At 56.2% G+C, this 22,302-nt stretch overlaps 1 protein-coding gene across 1 annotated transcript; it reads left to right on the top strand.

Moving 5' to 3' along the window:
* The first annotated feature begins 1,185 nt into the window (after positions 1-1,185).
* LOC308339575 (putative hydrolase PNKD) lies at positions 1,186-21,997 on the top strand. Its single transcript, XM_080798380.1, has 9 exons — positions 1,186-1,360; positions 15,561-15,676; positions 15,859-15,971; positions 16,590-16,648; positions 17,374-17,466; positions 17,813-17,976; positions 18,678-18,764; positions 19,617-19,732; positions 20,040-21,997. The coding sequence occupies exons 1-9, from the start codon at positions 1,200-1,202 to the stop codon at positions 20,211-20,213; spliced, it is 1,083 nt and encodes a 360-aa protein (XP_080654506.1). The 5' UTR covers positions 1,186-1,199; the 3' UTR covers positions 20,214-21,997.
* Positions 21,998-22,302: the final 305 nt, after the last annotated feature.

Below are 22,302 nucleotides of genomic sequence, written 5' to 3'. Positions count from 1 at the left end.
CCCTCCCAGCAGGAGAGAGAACTCACCTGACTGTTGGCAACATTTCTTTCCCATCTCCAGCTGGGCCAGGCCTAGGGCTGGAGCCAGAAAGTTTTGCCAAATTTGTCGATGTCACCATGCCTGCCCTTGCATCCACTTCCCTCCCACTGACCTCAACAATTTCTGGAACCCATCAGGAAGGCAGCAGTGCAGGGGGCAGGAGCAGGGGGAGGAGTGGTGTGGAAATCCCACTGGGCTTGGAAGGCAGGAGACCAAGGTCTTTCTCCTGTCTCTGCCACCCGTTGTTGCCTAATCCTGGTTGAATCACACCCTCTGACCTTTGTCGTCTCTTCTTATCCTTAATGGCATGTGGTTTACAGGTCACCTGCTTAAGGAGGCCCTGGCCCATCTAAATTAGTCCTCTGTCCTCCTTATCATTGTCCCCTCTGCTCGATCCCTTTATCAGAGCACAGTTTGTAATCACACACAGGTATGTACATATGTGTGTGTGTGCATATGTGTATATAAATATAAATAAATGCGTATATAATTATGTTTGTTGGCTTATTTGGTTTGTTTCCCTGCCAGATTCTAGATTGCAGGCTCCAGGAATATAGTGGCTGTGTGTCTTTGACCCTTGCATCCCCAGTGCTTGGCGCAAAGGAGGGCAGAGAATAGTAATTTAGTGAACAAATAAATGAATGAATGCCGTTAACCCCCATGATCTTCCAGGTTTCTTCCACCTGAAAAAGTTTCAGTCCAGGGTTTCCTGCCAAGAGGACCATCCCGGGGCCTCTCCCAGAGTCCTCTTGTTGGGGGAAGGTGGGAGGATGTCGGGGGTGGGGGTGTGGAGGAGACGTGGGTGCGCGGGCACCCGGCGAGCCTCGGTCCCCTCTCCACCTCTGGAGAGCTTGGACCTGAATCCCCGTAGGTCCGACGCCCCACGGGCCCCGCCCCCGGGCCGGTCAGCGGGGGCGGGGCCAGGCCGCCTCCAGCGGGTGGCATTCCGGGCTTGCGCCGAGAGTGGCGAGGGGGAGGGTTCGAACGCGAGTCGCAGAGTGGGGCGGGGCCAGAATGCCCCTCCTCGCCCCCCAGGCTGGCAGTGCAGGGGGCGGGGCCCCAACCCCGCAGATCCCCTGCCAAGGGGCCTGGGCCGAGCCGTCGCCTAGCAACGCCCCGCCCCGCCCGCCCCCAGTCGGCCACGGGCGCCTGCCCCCAGCATGGCCTGGCCGGGCTGGTCTGCGCCGTGGCTGTGGGTCCCCGGCTGCGGGCTGCTGCTCCTTGTCCTCGTCCTGCTGGTGAGCCCCCGCAGCTGCCGAGCGCGGCGGACCCTCCGCGGCCTCTTCATGGCGCGCAGCAAGCGGCTGCTCTTCCGAATCGGGTTAGTGCCGGGCTCCGGCGACGGGATGCGGGGCTCGGGAAGGCGCGCGCGCAGGGGAGAGGGGACCGAGAGGCAGGGGTCGGGGGAGGGGAACGGCCCGAGGGTTCGGACGGAGCGAGGGCTGGGGCATCCAGAGCCAGAAACGAGAAACGAGAACGCGAAGAGGCGGGCTGGAGAAGCCACTGATTTGGGGGAACTGAGCAGAGCAGGAGTGGGGGGGGGGCTGGAAAATTGGGATGGGCTGGGGAGGTATTGGGGGGCAGGCCAGGGTGGCCAGGGAAAGGGGGCATCTGGGGAAAAGAACCAGATGAGGGGCTAGAGACAGGGAGCTGGAAAAGGAGGGCAGGTGCAGGAGAGAAGGAATGCCTCAGACCATCAAAGTGTCACTTGAAACTGCCAGCTGCTTCCATGTGTCCCTGTCTTTCTCCCCATCACCCGGCTCCCCACCACATTCTGTCAGCTCTTTTCTCCCAAGCGAGAGTCCCAACTCTGCAGGTCTGTCTCTTTCTTTCTACTCCCCCACCCTGGCCCGTGTCCGAAGGCCAGGCCGTGAAATCCAACCCTCCTCAATCAAACCCTTGGGGAAGTTCACTGACCTCCAATGACTTTTTCCTATCCCCTTCCCCCAGTTCTCACTCTTTCCTTCTCCCTACTTTTCCCCTTTCCTGGGCTAGACTAGGGGGTTAACCAGCTCTGGTCTGCCAGGGAGACACTAAGAGGCAGGAAGGGAACCACAAGAAGGCTTCCTAGGTCCCCAATCCCTTCCCGCAGCCAGCAGGGCTAGGGGACAGGACCTCAAGCTTAAGGACAGCTATGATGGGAATGGGAACTGTGGGAGCCCTGGCCACTGGCCAGGTTTGGGGGAGGGCTTAAGGCTGGGAATTTCCTGAGCTTCAGAGAGGGGACATTGTATAATTTATCCCTCCTCCCCAGACCACCCCTGGGGTGCCTGGGTGGCTCAGTGGGTTAAAGCCTTTGCCTTTGGCTCAGCTCATGATCTCAAGGTCCTGGGATCCGAGTCTCGCATCTGGCTCTCTGCTCAGTGGGGAGCCTGCTTTCCTGCCCCACCCCCACCCCCGCCTGCTTCTCTGCCTACTTATGATCTCTGTCAACTAAATAAATAAAATCTTAAAAAAAAAAAAAAGAAGAAGAAAGAAGCTTCAGCCCTAGGGTTCTACTGAAACTCAGTCTAAGGGGTACAGATACAAGGGCTAATTGGGGGAAAAGTGGAAGAACTTGAGGGGAGAGAGACTCTTGTGTGGGTGTGGCTTTGGGGTATTTACATTTCTAAAGGCTCAACCACTGGTTGCATTCTTTTTTTTCTTGTAAGATTTTTCTTCTTCTTCTTCTTTTTTTTTTTTTTAAAGATTCCACTCATTTATTTGACAGACAGAGATCACAGGAGGCAGAGAGGCAGGCAGAGAGAGAGGAGGAAGCAGACTCCCCGCTGAGCAGAGAGCCCGATGTGGGGCTCGATCCCAGGACCCTGGGATCATGACCCGAGCCGAAGGCAGAGGCTTTAACCCACTGAGCCACTCAGGCGCCCTTTCTTTCTTTCTTTCTTTCTTTTTTTTTTTTTAAAGTAATCTCCACACCCAACATAGGGCTTGGTGCTCAAACTCACAACCCAAGATCCATAGTCACATGCTGTACCCACTGAGCCAACCAGGCATCCCAACACTGGTCACATTCTTGATAATGCTCCAAGTCACCATTGCTCTGCAAAAAGCATTAAATAATGAGATTTACAGATATTTAAATAATTTCATGTTTGGGACCTAAAAAAAATTTCCCCATAAGATTTCTGGGAATTTCGCAGCTCTGTGTGGAGATAAATTTTTAAATTTACTTCTGGTTTTCAAAATCAGTCACATTGAAGTCATACAATGAAGTCGCCTGAGGAAGTATAAAAGAAAGGTTTCCACAAAGAACTGGAATCAAAAGTTCTGGAATAAGAATTTCCAAGATCGCCTTCTCTGAATCCTGAGGGTCTGAGTATTCCTAGAACTTAGGATCTGGAAGTTTCCAAATCTCAAAACTTGGAATTCTCAGAGAACTTCTTTGGAATTCGGTTTCCCTATTGGACTTTCCTGTCTGGATCTCCTTATTGCCTTGGAATCAACTCCTCAAATTTGCAGAGCAGAAGGGCGTGCCTGGAATCAGAATTCCAGATCCTGCCCCTCCATGGTCTGGGAAACAATCAGTTCAGTCCCTTGGGGGAGAGGCTGTTGGCTGCTTGGAGGGACAGGGGGGAGTGAGCAGGAAATGGTCTGGGGGAAATGGGCAGGTGTTGCTACTGGGGGTGGCCTCCAGGAAGGATGGAGAGGAGGGGGAGGGTAGGATAGGATGGGACAGGCTGTGATGGGAAGGGGCAGAGTGCAGGGGCACACTCCACCCTAAACATGTGGTTGGGAGGACCCCAAATGGAGGGTTCCTCTGGGACTTGGAAAGCAGGTGATGGAAATACTAAGAGAAGAGCAATTATTATCATTAATAACAATCATCACTGGTGTTTGACGATTTTATAAAGGGCTTTCCTCAAACATAATTACAGTTGTCTTGGGGCGCTTGGGTGGCTCAGTGGGTTAATGCCTCTGCCTTAGGCTCATGTCATGATCCCAGGGTCCTGGATCAAGCCCAGCATTGGGCTCTCCGCTCAGCTGGGAGCCTGCTCCACCATCCGCCCCCCCAACTGCCTCTCTGCCTACTTGTGATCTCTGTCTGTCAAATAAATTTTATAAAAATCTTTTAAAGAATTACCATTGTCTTGGGATGGGGATGACTGGGCATCATGGATTGTATATCTAGGCTAACCTGAGATAGACACACACACTTGGGGACTCGGCAGGGCATGGGAGACAGTGTAGCACATGGCATGTGGGGTTGGACAAATCTGCTTTTGAGTCCTAAGTTTGTTACGTAGTAGCCATGGGACCTTGAACAGATAACTCAGCTTCTCTGTGCCTCGGTTGTCTGCATTTGTAAAATAGGCATGGTGATGGTACCTCCCTCATGGGGATCCCATGAGGATCAAATGAAAGTATGCATATAAATGCACAGGATCTGGCTCATAGTAAGTGCTTGGGAAATGTTAGCAATGGCTCATTCTCTAGCATGGAGCATGGCTGGGGGGTGGGGGGGTGGGCATTGGCTGGTCTCCTTCCGGAGCTTCCTTCCTTACTTCTCTTTTCCAAGACTGTCCTGTCCACCCAGCCCTCAGGAGATCCCACATCCCTCCATTCATCCAGTGAACTAACTCTTCTGGCTTGGGATTGTGGGATCACAGATAGGAACAGAGTCTGGTTGCTGCTCTCAAGGAATAGGGGAAAGGAGCAGGAACAGGGACACAAACCATGGTGGGAGGCAGGACACGACAAGTTCCCCAGGGAGTGTCAGGGGGTGTCTGAGGAGGCTGGGATCAGGAGCGTGGGAGTCTCCCATATGTGCCCCCTGCTTTGTGCCTCGGTTTCCCTTTTGCCCCTTTGCCTTCTCAGGGGTAGTCGAGAAGGTATTGCAGAATGGGGCCCTGAGCAGAGCCTGCTCAGAGGCAGGGGTGAATAGGGCACAAAGCTGAGCTCATCCGGGGCTTGGGACATCCTGCACAACTGGGAAAGCAGATGGCACCCAGCCTTTGGGGGTAGACAGTCCTAGCTGCCAGAGCCCTTCTGCACTCCCTGACCAAACCCCTTCTTCATTCCTCGGCCAAGGGGGTCTTTCTTGCCTCTCCTGACCCACCTGTCCCTGGGACAAATCTTGTTTGCTCTATTTGCGCAAGAGGAGCCCGCTTCTCTGGGGCCTGTGAGGCCCACTGGCTTGATGTCAAGGAGAGGCAAGAATCCCAAGCTCAAGGCCTCAGGGTAAATGACCCACCTGCTTGTGACAGGAAGGAAGGCTGCGTGGAGGCAGTGGGTTGGGCCATCCCCAATACGGCCTGTCCTTTTCCTTTCGGCCGGCCTTTGGGACCCTGGGGAGCTACAGCCCCAGCAACCACAGTGGCCTCTCTGCTGCAAGGTAGTTACCAAAGCGTGGCTCTGAGTGGGAACCCCAAGCCACATTGCCTACAGAATGGAGTCGACACCCCGACCCAGGCCTTTGGGACCCTCCTTCACCCCTGCAGACCTGCCCAGTGCCGTCTTCCCCAGGCCCTGAGCTCTTTCTACACTTCCTTCTGGGGCCTGTCAGACCTTCCTTCCTCCCTCTGTCTCTACCTGTCAGACACTGTTGTGCACTCAAAGCTCACCTTCGGAAGATATCCAGGTGCACCTGTTGGCTCAGCCAGTAGAACATACGACTCTCGATCTTGGGCCCCATGTTGGGTGTAGAGTTTACTTAAAGTAAATAAATAAATAAAAATAAAATATCATCCCAAATCTGAACACACCTATCCCTGCTTCCACTGTTGTCTCTCCGGGTCAGCCCAGGGTCCTCTCCTGCCTGGCCTCGTAAACTGCTTCCTTTGGCATTTGCGCCCCCAAAGTGTTCTCAGCGCAGCAATTAGAACGAAACCATTAAGATTTAAGTCAGAAGTGCACCATTCTCTACTCGGATCCTTCCAGAATAGCTGAAAGGTCCTGTGTGACCAGCCCAGCCCGGCCCACCTTTTGTGCTCTTCCCCTGGCGCATTCTGCAGTGCCTCCTCCGGCCACTTGGCTCTTCCCCCAAACCCTCTAAGATAGTCTTACCTCTGAGCTCTTCCACTGCCGTGGTCTCTCACTAGAACCTTCTTCCCCCAGATGACCACGTGGCTTGCTGCCCTGCTCCCTTCAGGTCTCTGCTCAAATTTCACCCTTCTGGGGAGTCTTGCCCTGACCATCCCATATAAAAAAAGCAACGCTCACACTCCTGGGCTCTATCCCCGGGAACCTGTTTCATTGTTCTCCGTGATACATATCACCATAGGGCATCCTATATATTGATTTGTCTGTTGGTTTACTGGTTTCCTCACCCAACCAGAATATGAGCCACAGGAGGGGAGAAATTTCTTCCAGTAATGTATCCCAGTGTCCAGAACAGTTGCAGGCACACAGCTGGCCCTTGTTAGAAGTTTTCCGAGTGAATGAAAAGCTTGGCACAGGTGCCATTTCCTCCGTGAAGCCTGCCCAGGCTCAGTCCAAGTTCATCTCTGCCTCCAGCGTGCCCTTGGCCCTGGCTTTCCCCCTAGAGCTTTCACTGCCCATTCTGGCTTGTTCTTCCATTAGGTCTCCACAGGTCTGATTCCTCCCTCCCCCAACCCGCCGTCAGACTCCTAGCCCAGGGAACAGGCCTCTAATCAAGAGGGCTGGCATTGGGGGGAGGGAGAGTGGGGGAAAGCTGGATGGAGTCCAGGGAGGGCTGTGAGGGCTGCGGACAGGCACGGAGACTGGAGATAGGCCCCCATGGTCCCCCGGGGCAGGCCTGTTCGACCACGCAGGCGCTGCCCCTCTCCAGGGCATGGGGAAGTGCCCCCCCAACTCCAGCCCTGCTGGCAGCTTCAGGAAACTCCCTCCCTAGGGCCTTTTTAGCTGTCTCATTATCTTCTTTGGTTTCCTCAGTTTTGAGAAAACGTCAAACGTTGAGTCTCCTTCTGTTCCTAAGGGTCCTGGGAGCAGGCCCCGTTCCAGTAGCACTCCAGGCCCCTCGGCCCTGAGACAGGCATTTCTGGGTTGGATTTCATAAAGAGCACCCTGTCAGGTGCAAAGCCTGGGTCAGGCTGTGTCCTGGGGGAGAATGAGGGGAGATGGTGAAAGTACCCCCTGACCAGAGGCCTCTGCAACCTGGGCCTGCCTGTTGGGGCCCAGTGGTGTTTGGGTCCCAGAGCAAGCTTGGTCTGACACTTGAGAGTCCTCAGGCCTCTCTGGCCCAGATGGGGAGACTGCCCGAGGGAGGAGGGGAAGAAGAGCTCCATTGTGTGTTCTGCACTGGGTGTCTAGGAGGGGGAGGGGCTGTGTCTCAGTCCCCAGCTGGCCCACAGGCCTCCCTCGGGACTAGAAGTTCAGACTCACAAGCCAGAGAACCAGTGCTCTGTTCAGTGAGGCCGGGAGCGAAAGGTGTGCCTGTGACCCCTCACTGGGGTGACCCGGGCTGTGTCCCAGCTCTAACCCCTCAGGGAGGGCCCCTCAGGGCAACTGCAGGGGATCACCCCAGGCAGTCTGCCCCAATCCCCTCCCAAACCTGCACTGTGGTTTTTCTGAGTCCCAGGAGACCAATTAAGAAACTTACTCTTGTTTTTGGTGAAGTGACAGTGGGTATTCTGGGCCCCAGAACTGCTGAATCAGAATTCAGGCGAGGGGCCAGGGCATGGGGTCTAGGGATGGGGGTGGGGAGTGTGGTTGGGGGGAGAGCAGGCAGAATAGGAAAAGGTACAAATCTTCCTGTTTAACTAGCACCTCCAGATTTCTGCTGATGCCTGGGAACCCCAGGGCAGAGAGTTTGAATGCCACATTAGCCCCTGGGGTGTCAGCTGCATCTTGTAAATCATGTGGCCTTTCCAGGCCAAGCTGCCCCTTCACGGAGGAGGAGCACCTGGTTTCACAGGGAGGGAAACTGAGGCAGGGAGTGCATTCCTGCTTCTTGCCTCTGGCAACAGAAGAAAGGAAGCCGTAGGGGCCCATTTGATGGGGCAGTGACTCCCAGCAAGGTGGGTGGGGGCTAGCAGATGAGACAGGTTCTTCCCAGTGACTCCTTCCCCTTCACATGTTCCTGGGTGGGATCTGTTCTATTTTCCTACTCTTCTGCCCAGGGAACCATCAACGCCATCATAAACCCAGGATTCTGAATCAGAGCCCAGATTTGAAAGGGACCTCCAAGATTCTCCAGTTCAGGGTTTCTTCCCCAGAGGGCCGTGGGATCTCTGAGCCTCTGCATTCCTCAGTGAAATGTGGCACACGTAATGAGTTCAGCTCAAGTCTGGGTCTCGAAAAGACCAAAATCGGTGATCCAAGAGGTCCCAGCAGCCAGATCCGGGGCTGTGTGTCTGGGTGTCTGAAACCACCCTGATGTAGCATTTTTCTCAACAGAGGCCCTCAGAGGAGGTGGGTCGACCTGAAAATACTTCAGGTCTACTCATGTCATCCTCTGCCCTCATTCAGGATTTGGGGAGGATGTCAGCAATCACATGTGGGAACTCCAGGATCAGGCTGCCGGGGTTGAATCTCTGCCCCTCATTCGCTTTGCTGTGATCTGGGTGGACACTTTCCCACATTTCTGAGCTTCTGTGTCCTTGTCTATACCATGGAGGAATGAATAGTAGCTGCCTCCAGGTTGTTTGGAGGGGGACAGGAGATGACTGATGGGAGACACTGAGCTCAGGGCTGCCCCGGGGGTGTGGTTGGGGAGAGATCAGCCCATGAGCTGCAGAGGCGCGCTCTAACCTACGTGGACAGACCCTCCCCCGCCCCGTCCGTGCTCCCTCCATCTCTTCCATTTAGTGGCCCTGGGCCCAGACCTCAGAGCCTGGGAAGTTGGGATTTTGTGCCCTGTGACACAGCCCCACCCGTGCCCTTGGGTCTAGGTGACCTGGTTATCAGAGCACCCTGCTGGGCCGGGTGTGTGGGTGCTGCAGGGAGAGGGAGGGACTTGGACAGCCAATGGGTGAGCAGGGGAGGGGCAGAGGCGGTTGCAACTTGGGCCTCATAAGCCCCCACCAGGCTTCACAAGGTCCGCAGGCTGACATGGGGTCTACTGAGCGGACAGAGCCTTCTCTCCTCCAGGTTGCTGCTTCCCACCTGCGTACTGGCCTTCCCCGCCCCACAACCCTAGCCTTTCCTGGCCACTAAGCCAGCATTCTCTGAGAGCCAATTTGTGTTGTGCTGGTGCTGGGGTACTCCGGCGGGGGGGATTGTGCAGAGGAGCCACGCGGAGCAGGCTGGGTTACCAGCCGAGTCCACCTACCCCGTGCATGGCACTGATTAGACACCGGGTAGAAGTGGATAAGGCCCTACCACTGGGGGGCTCAGCTCCTGCCACCCCCGGGGTGGGGGAGTGGGGCAGGGAGAGGCTGAGTGCTCCAGATGGAGCAGAAGAGGGTGGCTTTCTGCAGGGGCCATCAGGAGGGGGGCTTGAGCTGAGCTCTGAAGGATACTTGGAGGTCTAGTCAATGGAGAGAAGGCCTGAAGGGTATTCGAGGCCAGAGAGCAGGAGCCAGGCAGGGTGGTAGTCCGAGACTGACGGGAAGTGTCTCAGGCATGCAAAAGCAGGTAGAGAATATAGCAACTCCCTGACCTCCCAGCTTCGGCAACAAAATATCACGGGGCAACAAAATATCACGGACCCGGTGAAGTCCCTGTGCCCACCTCCCAGCCGACCTCCTCCCTGCCTGTGTGGGAACCCTGCTGAGCCGCGTGGTGACTGTCCCCTCAGCCACCTTGGTTCTTTCCCTACACCCGACTATATCCCCAGGCAATCTGCATAGTAGTTTTGCGTACTTTGACTTTTTTATTTATCTTGTATTATTTTTTAAAGATTTCATGTATTTATTTGAGAGCAAGGGCATAGGCACAGGAATGGGGGGAGGGGCAGAGGGAGAGGAAGAATTAGACTCCCCACTGAGCATGGAGTAGGACCCCCGGGATCATGACCTGAGCCAAAGGCAGACACTTAACCGACTGAGCCCCCAGGCGCCCTGCTTTGACAGTTTTAATAACTACTGTCAGATTGCCTGTTTCCCTGGTAGCATGTCTGTTAGCTTAATGTGTATTTGAGTTTCGTGCACGTTGAGGCCTGGTGCTCTAGACCGTTCTGGTTGTGGGACACACTCCTGTCACCAGCGGGGAGCCCCTGAAGGCTCCCGAGCAGAAGCGGGTCTCATTCAGGTGGCCCTCTGAGAACTTAAATTTTTCCATTGGTTTGCGGTTTGGGCGGAGAGCTGAGGAAGGGCTTTCGCAAGGGCCTGTTGAAGAGCCCCTAGGGCCTGTTCCCAGGCGGGACCCAGGCTGAGGCTTGGGGGAGGTGAGACTGAGAGGATTCGGTTTTGGTAGCGTGTGTTGGGAAGAGAGTTAAATGCCAGCTCAAGTTTGTGTCCCAAGGCCTTTCCCAGAGAGAGAGGCTGTAGGGGGATAAGGGGAGGAGCTGCAAGCCTGGGTTTGGGCTCCTGGCGATTGAGACAGCCAGCCAGCAGCACAGCAGCCGAGGAAGGAGCCACAGCTCTGAGACTGGAGAGGGTCACACAGAAGTCATTGTCAGGGAAAAAGCAGGCCTAGGGACAGGATCCCAGGGTCCCTGCGTCCTTGCCCCTGCCTCTCACCCAAGCCAGCCTTCCCCTGCTCTGTATAGTGACCCAGACTTCAGGCCCATGAGGCCACCTCGTCCCTCCCCCCATAGCCAAGCAGCACACCCATCTCAGGTCTGGCATCCGTTCCCACCTACCTCCACTTCACCCCTCCAGTCCAAGCCCTTGTCAGGTCCCCCACTGGCAACTTAGTTCCTCCTGCCACCCGCCACTCTGCTCCCTTTCACCGCTCCCTCCAACACGGCAAGCCAGCAAACTCTTAGAAAGGGAGTCAAAGCATGTGCCTCCTGCTTTAAAACCTACCAGCAATTTCTGTCCGCCCCACCATGGCCTGGCCCCTGACCACCCTGCTGACCCCTTCCCTGGCACTCTCCATCCCTCCAGCCCTGCCTGGCAACTTCTAGAACGTGCCTTCCTGCTTCGGGGCCTGAGGACTGCCCGGACAGTCTGCACTCCATCTCTCCTTTGGGCTCCCGGCTCCAATGTGACCCTCAGGGAAGAGCCAGGCCTTCCACAGTCAGACCGCCTCCGCTCTGCTGCTCTCCTCCCTGGCCAGCTGCACTCGGCCATTTGCCTCTCATTATGCCTCTCATTAATGCATTTCCTAGTTTGGCTCTGTCGGCCCCCCGGAGTCGCCTTGCTCTCCGCTGTCTGCCCGGCGCCCAGCACGTGAAGCAAGGTTTGCAGAAGACAGTGAATGCAAGAAGGGGGCCTTGTTAACTGCAGCCTCCCAGTGCACGGCCCCTGTCCCCATGGACTTGACCTCCCCTGGGGGAGAAAGCACGTGTAAGAAGCATCCAGTAAGGGAAGACAGGCAACAACTGTCAGTCCCTCCTGAATGTGGACAGCCATGTTCCAACAGCTGTGACGGGGGCCTGGCTGAATTCGGGAAGGAAGTGACAGTTGCTAAAACTTCCACCCACCCGGCCCTCGGCAGACTATTAACACTTGTTATCTTGTTGTATGTCACTGAATGTTCACACAGTCCTGCGGGACTAAGTCTTGGTGTCGCCACTTTGTAGATGAGGAAGCTGATCTAAGAGACCAATAACTCACCCAAGGACACAGGGCTGGGAGTGCCAAGCCATGACTGGCACCCAGAGCTTTCTGTTGCCGGGGCCCAGGCCCCTCCCATAAGTCTAAGTAGGAAGGAGTGAGGTCAGGAGCAGGACTCCGAGCATGGATGCGAGGTGGTGTTGGGGCACAGAGGAAAGTGATTTTATTGACTTATTTGTGATCTTTTAAGTTTTCATTCTGAAATAATTTCAGACTTGTGGAAACAGTACACGGGATCCCCCAAAGACCTCTCACCCAGCTTCCCTGAATGTTCCGTCTCCCATAACCACAGACAGCAAAACCAAGATGTTAACGTCCATATAAACTCTTAACTACTCTCCAGACCTTACTGACATTTTTCCAGTTGTCCCACTAACATTCCTCTTCTGGTCTAAAGTGCAGTCCAGGATATTTATGTTGTCCCAACCAGTCCCCTCCTGATGGGCATGTCTGTCGTGCCGAGTCTGTGATTACAACAGCACAGAACAGGGAGTCAGCAGCCCTTGCCAGCTGGCTCCCTTCCTCCCTGTGGGGACTTTTATACTTCCTGTCAGTCCAGTTCTTGGTAAGCCTTCCCCAGATTCTGGCCCCGAGTGCTCCCTTGCTTCTTGGAAATGTCACCTCCAGAGCAGCCTTCCTTGATGTCACCATTCTCTGTTCTGTTGCCCGGTTTGGTTTTGTCCTCTTGACTTGACAACGTATTTGTCATCCTCTGTCCCACTAGCATATAAGCTGCCAGAGGGCAGTGACTCTGCCTTACTCCACCCAAAGCGAAGCCAGGCCTCACTAAATACCGTTGAGTGGGTGAAAGTGGGAAGATCTGGAACTGATTTGAAAATGAAACAGAGGGGCACCTGGGTAGCTCAGTTTAAGCGTCTGCCTCTGGCTCAGATCATGATCCCGGCATCCTGTGATGGTGCCCCACATCGGGCTCCCTGCTCAGCGGGAAGCCTGCTTCCCCTCTCCCGCCTCCCCTGCTTGTGTTCCTGAGAGTCTCACTGTCTCTCTCTCTCTGTCAAATAAATAAATAAAATCTTTAAAAAAAAAAAAAAAAGAAAGAAAGAAAAGAAAAGAAAATGAAAATGAAACAGAAAGACGGCTGGGCCACCTGGGTGGCTCAGTTGGTTGGGCGCCTGCCTTCAGCTGGGGTGGTGATTCCAGGGTCCTGGGATTGAGCCCCGCATCAGGCTCCCTGCTCAGTGGGGAGCCTGCTTCTCCCCTTCCCACTGTTGCTCCCCCTGGTTGTACTCTATCTCTGTCAAATATATAAATAAAGTCTGAAGGAGGGGAGGGAGGGAGGGAGGAAGGAAAGAGGAAGGGAGGGAGGAGGCCTATGGAAACTGGACATAAAGACACAGAAAGCATGGCAAAACCCTGCCACAGGGTATCCAAATTCCCCACGCACACAGGTGCACAGGCACCTGGAGCTGGGATGGCAGTGATTAATCTCTAATGCAGTCATGGAAACCTGCTCATTTTTGACCAACTTATTTGTAGACAAATGAGCCAGCTCTTCCCAGAGGGGCCTCAAGAGCGGCTGTCCCTGCCCCCTCCGCCCCAAGACAGACACAGCAAATCTCCGTCAACCTTTAGGGTCCACCATCTACCCCCAACCCTGCACCTCGACTCCTCTCAGCCTTTTTTTTTTTTTTTTAAGATTTTATTTATTTGAGAGAGAGAGAGAGAGAGATGGAGAGCGAGCAAGCAGGGAGGAGGGGCAGAGGGAGAAGGAGAAGCGGATTCCGCGCTGAGCCAGAGCCCGACATGGGGCTCCATCCCAGGATCCTGAGATCATGACCTGAGGTGAAGGCAGACGCTTAACCAACGGAGCCACCGAGATGCCCCTTCTTTGTCTCAGTCTTAATCAGCTAGATTTTTCTTTTCTGACTGACTTGCTGGATAACCTTAAACATCAACACAGGAGGCTTTTGTAAGCCCCCGCCCCCGGCCCCGGCCCAGCACCCCACCCTCGTTTCATTTTTCCTTCTGAGAGGCCGAGGCATGAGACAGCTTGAGGTGGCTGGTCCTGAGCTGGCTGGGCTGTGCACAGTATTCGCAGGGCCCAGTGGAAAATGGAATCCGGAGCCTCTTGCTCAAAGAGCAGGAAAAAGTTGCCATGAAACATTCTAAAATGTAAGCTTTTCCTTTCTTCTACACTTTCTCTTGGGACTTGTCCTGATGTTTTTAATTTGCTACTTAACATCAGCCTAAGTAAAGAAAAATTGAAAATCTAAATTATCAGCATGAATTTTGCCTTTTGCTTTATTATTATACAATCCCAGTTTTTTGTTTTTGTTTGAGAGGGAGAGAATCCCAAGCAGGCCCCAGCCCCAGCGCAGGGGGCCATTCCCAGATGCTGAAGCCAGGACCTGAGCTGAGATAAGTGGGAGGCTCAACCAGCTGAGCCACCCAGGCACCCTTGTACAATCCGTTTCAAATGCAAATATAAGGACATTTAAGTCACATATGAAATCACCGAAACTGTAACTCACACTTCCTAGCTTGTATGCAGATATGTATTTTGTTCTTACTCAAGCAGTGGAAATGCTGCACAGAACGGAATTACCTGTTTCTTTTTCCACTTTTGGTACGCCCACATTCGGCCAGCCTCATCTGCCTTTGGATGATTAAGGAGCCAGGGAGGACGGAAGGGACAGGACAGACGGGCTACCCTCTTTCCCTTGCCTCCTGTAGCATTGTTTGCAGCCAAAACGGATCTTACAGGGAAGTAACACAACTGAAAGGATGGGGCAGGATTTCTTGGTCATTTGTATTTCTTAGAACACCTTCTTCATGCATCTGAAGCAAGTTCTGGTTTGGACCAAAGGCATGGCCTCTCAGGCCCTCACTCAGTCATAGGTGTATAGTCACCTTGTAACCCATTTGAGTCTTGAATTCCCACCATGGTGGGGCCACCAGAATCCTGTGATCGCTGGCACCGTGAATGGGGCGGGGGGGGGGGGGGGAGGGGGGCGGGGCGCAATCAGGGACCAAGCATGCGCATATTGTGTGGCCTCCGACTTCACTTTCTTCACTTCCGGGACACATAGCCAAAGGCAAAATCATTAAGAATTTCAAGATGGTGGCAGTGGAGCCAAAGGCAAAATCATTAAGAATTTCAAGATGGTGGCAGTGGAGCGTTGAGCCCAGCGTGGGGCCCTGCGCGACTGCGCTTCTCACACATGCCCGTGAGGCTCGCCTTGCATGCTGCCGTCCTGTGTTTGGAGGACTCAGTCACAAGACCCCTCTTTGTGCCGGGTTTTTCCGCCTTTTCCATATGTAGCCTGGGACGGCCTGACATGATGGCGAGAAGAGGGAGAGTGGTCAGGCCATCCCGCCTCATTACTCCCTGCTTCCTCCTCCAGCCCGCCAGACTGCACTTTCTATAGTTTCCCCAAACACGGCCCTGCTGTCTGCGGCCCCTGGGCCTGGCCTGTTTCCTCCGCCCCAGAGGCTCTCGGAGTTTGGTCCCTGGGCCCCAGCAACCAGCATCACCTGGAGCTTGTTAGAAATGCAAATTCCCGGGCCCCACCCCAGATGGGCTGAGGAGCGCAGACGCGGTGATGGGGCAAAGAATCTGGCTCAGCAGCTCCCCGCGTGATGTGATGCTCCCCTGCTCTTCGGAACTACTTATTTACACCTTATTTCAGCTGTCTAACTCCTACACCGTTTGTGGAATAAACCCCTCACCCTCTGAGTCCCTTCCGTGAATCCCTCCGTTCACACCCCCGCGGATGGCCCTGGGACTTTGGGTGTGTCTGTTCCATTCTCTATCTTGGCCTGACGACTAAGCAGGGCAAACAGTAGGCACACAATTAGTGACGGGAGAGATGCGATGACTGGGGGTGTGGCCAAGGGAGTGGAGGTCGGGACCCTTGCGCCGGGGGCGGGGCCGAGCGTGCGGGGGGCGGAGCTGAGCGCAGATTTCCCGCCCTGCAGGTACAGTCTGTACACCCGTACCTGGCTGGGGTACCTCTTCTATCGCCAGCAGCTGCGCAGGGCTCGGAATCGCTACCCCAAAGGCCACTCCAGAACCCAGCCCCGCCTCTTCAACGGTGAGCTCTGGCTGCCCCGGGCCAGCATGGCCCCAAGCTGTGCCCACCCACCCTCCCCGCCGTTACCGCATCGTATACCACCCGCTCACCACCACCAACAGCCCCCCACATCCCCCCTCCCCACCGCCAATCGCTGGGCTCCTTGGCCAGAACCCCGCCCACAGCCCATCTCTGTCCTCCAGGAGTGAAGGTGCTTCCCATCCCCGTCCTCTCAGACAACTACAGCTACCTCATCATCGACACCCAGGCCCGGCTGGCTGTGGCTGTGGACCCCTCAGACCCTCAGGCCGTACAGGTGAGGGGAGAATTGGGGAACAGGGGTAATTTGGGTCACCTTGGGGACTGGCAGCTTTCCCTCACTGGAGAGGGGCTGTCCCTGATCCCTCTGCCAGTGGGATGTGCCCCCTCCTTGTGCCCTCACACACAGACCCCGACATGCAAGAACACACAGAGACCCCCAAAACCACAATATGGGGAGGGGCCAGAGTCCAGGGCATGGCCTGGGGAGGGGGGGACCTACAGCTTTGGGGGAACCGGAGCCAGAGGGAAGGGGATGCAGATTCAGGACCGTGGTCTGAGGTTTCTTGTGTCTCTCACTCTCTGTGGCGCCTTTCTGACCCTCTAACTTCTCTTCTCATCTGTGTCTGTCGGTGTCTGGGTCTCCCCATCTTTCCTTCCCATTTTATTTCTCTGTGGATGTGTGTACCTGTGTGTTCCCCTGCCCCTCGAGCCTCCCTCGCCCACCTCCCCATGATCTCCCCTGTGCTGTGGCTCAGCTTCAGCTGCTCCCCTTCTCCCCAGCCCTCTCCTCCCTACCCTCTCATTCTCCCTGCGCTCTGCTCTCACCCGGCACCTGTGCCCCCGCCCCCGCTACACACCACCCCTCCATCTCAGTGCCTCCTCTCTCCCCCAGGCTTCCATTGAAAAGGAGGGCGTTAATTTGGTTGCCATCCTCTGCACCCACAAGCACTGGTAAGGGGCTGGGGTGGGGGCCTGGGTCCAGATGATCTCCCCTGGCCAACCCTTGCCCCTGTGGGCTTGGCAGGACTAGACCCAGGGAGGAGAAGCTGGGCTGGGGGGCAGGGAGTCGGGATGTGAGGAACCCACCTTCTTCATAAAGTCTCGGGGGGCACCAGCAGAGAAGGAGGGAAGGGGCAGGTCTCCCACTGTGGGGCTTATCAGGCTCCTGAAGCCCTACAGGAGAGCAGGACAGGCATTTATCTTTCACTCTTGGGGCACGTATTAGATGCCCACTGTGCTCGGGACATGGGCAAACCCTGTGAGTTCTTTTCTTGAGGAGATTATAGTCCGGTAGGGGAGATAGCCCTTCGTGACCAGGTGCAACGATGACAGACATTTAGGTGGCAGTTGGCACAAGGTACAGGAGGTGGGGGGCTCTTCGTGAAGTGTGACCAGATCCACTTGGAGGAATTAGAGGCTGACGACCCTGGACCTGAGAGAGTCCAGAAAGATCGGTGGGCACTGGCTGGGCGATGGAGGGGAGGGGTGGCAGGTCGTGGAGATGACATTGCGAGCAGGGGAGCAGCTTGAACGAAGGCCTAGAGGTGTGGACAGCTTGGCTCAGTTCAGAAGCCCGGGGCTCAAGGCTTGAAGGCCTAGAGATCTGGAACAAGGAAGGCAAGGAGGCCTAGTACCGTTGCCCCTTAAAGTTCCTTCCTGTCTCTGCTGTCCTCCAGGGACCACAGTGGAGGGAACCGTGACCTCAGCCGGCGGCACCAGGACTGTCGGGTGTACGGGAGCCCTCAGGACGGCATCCCCTACCTCACCCAGTAAGTCCCTGTCCTGGGGTGGGTGGCCCTTCCGTGCGCCCCTTCCCACACCCTGTCCTGTAGTCGAGTATTGTAGGAGTGCCAGCAGCTGGATCTTTGCTGAACCCCTTCCTGGCCCTTGGAGGGCAGATCACAGCCCACCCCTCCAACTCATCCAGCCATGGTCCCCGAGAGAGGGAGAGGCGAGAGTTTGGATCTGAAGCCCTGGGCACTGTCAGTGCCTTCCCTCTCCAGTGTGGAAGCCCTGCCCCCTTCAATTCACCAAACTCTTTGGGCATCGGGTGGGGCAAGGCCCAGCACAGCCCAGGCTCTAGCACCTTCTCTCCCCTGCTGCCTTGCTTCTCAGCCCCCTGTGTCATCAAGATGTGGTTAGCGTGGGACGGCTTCAGATCCGGGCTCTGGCCACCCCAGGCCACACGCAAGGCCATCTGGTCTACCTGCTGGATGGGGAGCCCTACAAGGGTCCCTCCTGTCTCTTCTCAGGGGACCTCCTCTTCCTCTCTGGCTGTGGTAAGTTCCCCCCCACCAAAAGGGAAGTGGGAGCGGGGGGTGGATAGAAGGGAGGGAGAGGTCAGGGCTGAGACCCAAAGATGGCATAGCCCCATGCAGTACATGAAAACTTTGCTTTCAGTGCAGACACTGCCTTGCTGTTATTCCCGTCCGGGTGAGCCCGTGGTTTTTAATACCCTCGCAACTTCCCACAGAGGATGCACAGAATGAGATGATGCTTGTCACAGAGTACAGACCTGGCAGGGCGTGGGTCTCCACTGGGCGGAGCCTAGTTCTCTGGTACCTGGAGAGACTAGGTTACAAAAAGTGGAGAAGCCCTGAATGCAAGGGTGACCCGTGGGTAGGGGAGGATCACAGTCCCAGGCTGTGTGGAGTCTCAGAGGGCAGCCATGGAAAAGAGTCACCCCACACCAACTGTGCTTGGGGCCCTGGGCACTCAGCCTGAAGCTTCCATCCCCCTCTCCATCCATATGTCAGTATGTGCAATGCAGGCCTTCCCGCAGGCTTGGTTGGGGAGTGAGCATGTGGGTTCAGCAACCAGTGGGAAGGAGGGTGTAGATGCCTAGGGGTGGGGGTGGCAGGGACCAGGTTAAGAGCTGGTGGCCAGTCCCAGCTGTGCACGCTGGTCCCCAGCCCGCTCCCTGTACCTTACACGGAGCTGTGTTCTTGTACCTTGTAACACACCCGCTGCCCCTCGCCAGGACGGACCTTTGAGGGCACCGCAGAGACCATGCTGAGCTCCCTGGACACGGTGCTGGGGCTAGGGGATGACACTCTGCTGTGGCCTGGTGAGGTCCCCCTCCTCCCTCACTCCCCTACAGTCCCAGCCGCCCCTGCAACTGGCCCAGAGGGGACACCACTCCACCCCCAGTGGCTCCTGGGAGCCAGCTCGAGCTGTGAGAGCAGAACCCCCTTCATTCTGGAATACTGGCTTGGAACGTGCCTCTACTTCTCATGCCAACCGCCCCAACAGCCAGCCCTCAACCTCCGGGGAGCCCTGTAGGCCCCAGGGTGTCCCAGAGAGATGGCTGATATTTTATAGCTAGAGCCGAGAACAGAAAATCACCTTTGCTTATCAGAGAAGTCAGTAAACCCAACTCTGCGGGTGTCCACTGCAGGCACCTATATCCCACATTGCATGTGCATCCGTCCCCAGGCGTGTATGTGGCATGTCTGTCCATCTGTCCGTCCAGACACTGCACGTCCCTACATATATCCACATACGTCGGAGAGCCGTAGATTCTCAAGCACATCACTAAGATGTCAGCTAATCCTCAGAACGAACGTATACTTAACGCATCCATTCATTTGACAAATACTTGATGGAACGCCGAATGCGTGCCGGCCTCTGTTCTAGGCACCGGGGACACATCTGTGTTCTAGTAGCATTATCTGCTCCATGTGCCAGATGACAAAACCTCGGCTCAGGTGCCATGATTCGGCTGAGGTTGCACAGCTAGGCAGGGGCAGCGTGAGGGCTAGGAGGCAGGGCTCCCGAGCGGCTGGGGCTCTCCCGGAAGTGCCCGCCCTCCCTCTGGCCATCAGGTGCCTGGGCGGAAGGAGGACTTTTTCTGACCGCACTGCTGCTCTCTCTCTGCCTGGCATCTTGGTCCCTCCCCTCCCCGCCCCTTGGGCCTCAGGTCATGAGTACGCAGAAGAGAACCTGGGCTTCGCAGGTGTGGTGGAGCCTGAGAACCTGGCCCGGGAGAGGAAGATGCAGTGGGTCCAGAGGCAGCGAATGGAGCGCAAGAGCACGGTGCGGGCGAGTGGGGCTGGGGTCCAGGGGTGGGGGGGATGGGGGTGTAGGGGGGATGGGGAGGTGGGGAGTGGGGGGGTAAGGGGATGGGGGTGGGGAGGAACCTCCCCCAGGGCACTCCCCAGCAGGAACCTCTCCATGCTGAGCTGTGGCCTGCAAACCCGTCCCTAGAGCCCCGACATGTTTGGTGCACAGGCCTTCAAGGGAGGCCCCCTGAACCCTGAAACGGGACCTAGGGGGATGGCTTCCCTGATTGGGTCTGTTTCCCAGACTGTCTCCGCCAAACCTGGTGCCTCTTGTCCCGCAGTGCCCGTCCACGCTGGGAGAGGAGCGGTCCTACAATCCGTTCCTGAGGACCCACTGCCTGGTGCTGCAGGAGGCTCTGGGGCCAGGCCCAGGCCCCACCGGGGACGATGACTACTCCCGGGCCCAGCTCCTAGAGAAGCTCCGCCAGCTAAAGGACCTGCACAAGAGCAAGTGACAGCCCCCCCCCCACCCCAGCCCACCCCCCACCCGCACCATGGGTGGGGGAATCCACACACCGCCTGCACCATGCCATCCCCCTCATTGCTGCCACCACCACCTCCATCGGCGCCCACGGGGGGGGGGTGCTCAGGGTCCAGCACTGTCACGGGAAGAGAGACAAGGGGTCGAGGACATGAGACCGAAAGGACAGAGGCTGGTTGAAGGCTTGGAGACCCCACAGGGGGAGGCGGAGTTATCCAGGGCGAGAGGAAAGGGGGAGCCTTGGGACCTCTCCAGACCCTGCTGGGAGGGGGCCTCCTCCCTGGCCCCACTCCTGCCTCTGTCAAGGATGTGGAGAGTACTGGTCGCCCCTCCCTCAGGAGGGCCTCACTCTCACCGAGGGTGGCAGGAGCCAGGAGCAGGTTGAGTCCTCTTCCCCCTTCTCCCTTCCTGGCTTGGGAAAGACACTTAGGCCCCCAAAGTGGTCTGAGGTGTGGTGCCTTGGAAAAGCGGTCACTCAGAGGGGCAGCTGGGCTCCGGCGCCCTGAGTCGCTGGCCCTCATCCCCAAGCCTCTCCCCTGGCCGCCCCCTTGTCCCCTACCCATGAAGGCATTTTTCAAACAGAGCCATTTCTGGGAAAGTTGAAAGGGCTGGACGTCTGCATGTCTGGACAATCTCGGCCTCAGTGAACCCCTGCAGCCTGGAAGGGGGAGGGTCCTGGTTGCCCCCGACACCGTGCCCTCAGGCTGAGGAGACAGGGGATGCTGGGATTGCAGCCTCTCAGGCTCCCTGTGCAGCTGGCCTCTGCCCTTGCCTGGGGCCCAAAGGACTCTGCTTCCCAGGGGCGAGAGCCACCCTCTACCCTGCTGCAACAGTTTTCTCCTCATGGCCCTTGTTTTTAGGAACTTCTGCCTTGTTCTCACTCCTGCTTTACCCTCCTCATTCCCTCTCCTCTTTTAGTTATAAAGCCCTTCCTCTGGCCCTCTAAAGTTTGCCAAGAACCTCCTCATATCATTTCTCATTCAATCCTTGATGCCATCCTGGCCGGGGAAGGGGGTCCACACAGCAGAGCGCAGAAATCAGAAGCCTGGGAGCAGAGAGCTATCCGCTCTCCACCGAGTGGCAGCCTCCAGGACCCCAGGCCTGAGCCCTGCCCTCTGGCTCAGCCTCTCCTCTGGTCTCTGGTCCAGGTCCCTTTGGGGCCTCAGAGAGGATTCCTGAGGTCCTCGAGGAGGCATACCTTGGGAGCCTTTGCTTCCTGTGTTCAAGCTTTCCCTCAGGCTATGCTCACCTCTAGTGAGCTTCTGAGATGCCCCCTGCCCTCGGTTTCCCCTCATCATCCCGCCTCTGCCTTTCTCTCCAGCCATAGCGTCTGGTACCAACTCTAGCAATACCACCAGAATACAGTCCCCACCCCACCCCCAACAGACACGCAGTTTCATGCCGCTGTGCCTTTGCTCATGCTGTTCCTTCAGACTGGAATGCCTTTCCCCTGCTCCTCCAGCCTTATCTGCCTGGCAAACACCCATTCATCTCTCACAATGCCCCTCAAAGGCCCCCTCCTCCAGGAAAACAACCCCCATGCTCCTCACCCTCCAGGCTACCTCTGCTCTTTGTAAATGCTTCTCTCCTGGCACTTCTCACATTGTATTTTACTTGTTTACATGTTTGTCTCCCCTTCTAGACTGTGAACCCTTCAGGGCATGGACTGTATCTTATGCATCTCTGTAATTCAGCGCCTAGCACGGTGCCTGGCACACAGGAGGCGCTCAATAAATCTTGAATGAATGAATAATTTAACTGGGGCTTGATCACTCCATGAGACCATCTTTATTGCTGGTTCCAGGCTGCTAACTGGGAGTTACTGAGCTCCAAGAGCCTTGGCCGGAAACAGTGCTGTAAATAACATCCTTGCATACCTGTGTGGGTTTGGTCGGAGTTACGATATGCTTGCCTCAGTGTCCCCGAGAGTGTGGGAGGCACAGGTGCACCACCAGGCACAGGGGACAGGACTAGCACTGAGGGGAGAGGTCTTGGCACTGGCCTCTCTTCAACAAGTCTCTAACAGAGCCAGATTCCAGGTGGCACCTTATTTGGTCAACTAT

This window comes from Martes martes (assembly GCF_963455335.1).
Source record: "Martes martes genome assembly, chromosome: 3".
Classification (NCBI taxonomy): Eukaryota; Metazoa; Chordata; class Mammalia; order Carnivora; family Mustelidae; genus Martes; species Martes martes.
Note: the sequence above shows the minus strand (reverse complement) of the source record. Positions and strands in the feature narration are given on the sequence as shown.

What these genes read in the sequence shown, in the direction of transcription:
- LOC308339575 (XM_080798380.1), top strand. Translation starts at nt 1,200, where the DNA reads ATGGCCTGGCCGGGCTGGTCTGCGCCGTGGCTGTGGGTCCCCGGCTGC. An exon ending in CCAGCCCCGCCTCTTCAACG is followed by an intron (nt 15,677 to 15,858) that starts GTGAGCTCTGGC and finishes TCTGTCCTCCAG; the next exon opens with GAGTGAAGGTGCTTCCCATC. An exon ending in TGACACTCTGCTGTGGCCTG is followed by an intron (nt 18,765 to 19,616) that starts GTGAGGTCCCCC and finishes CTTGGGCCTCAG; the next exon opens with GTCATGAGTACGCAGAAGAG.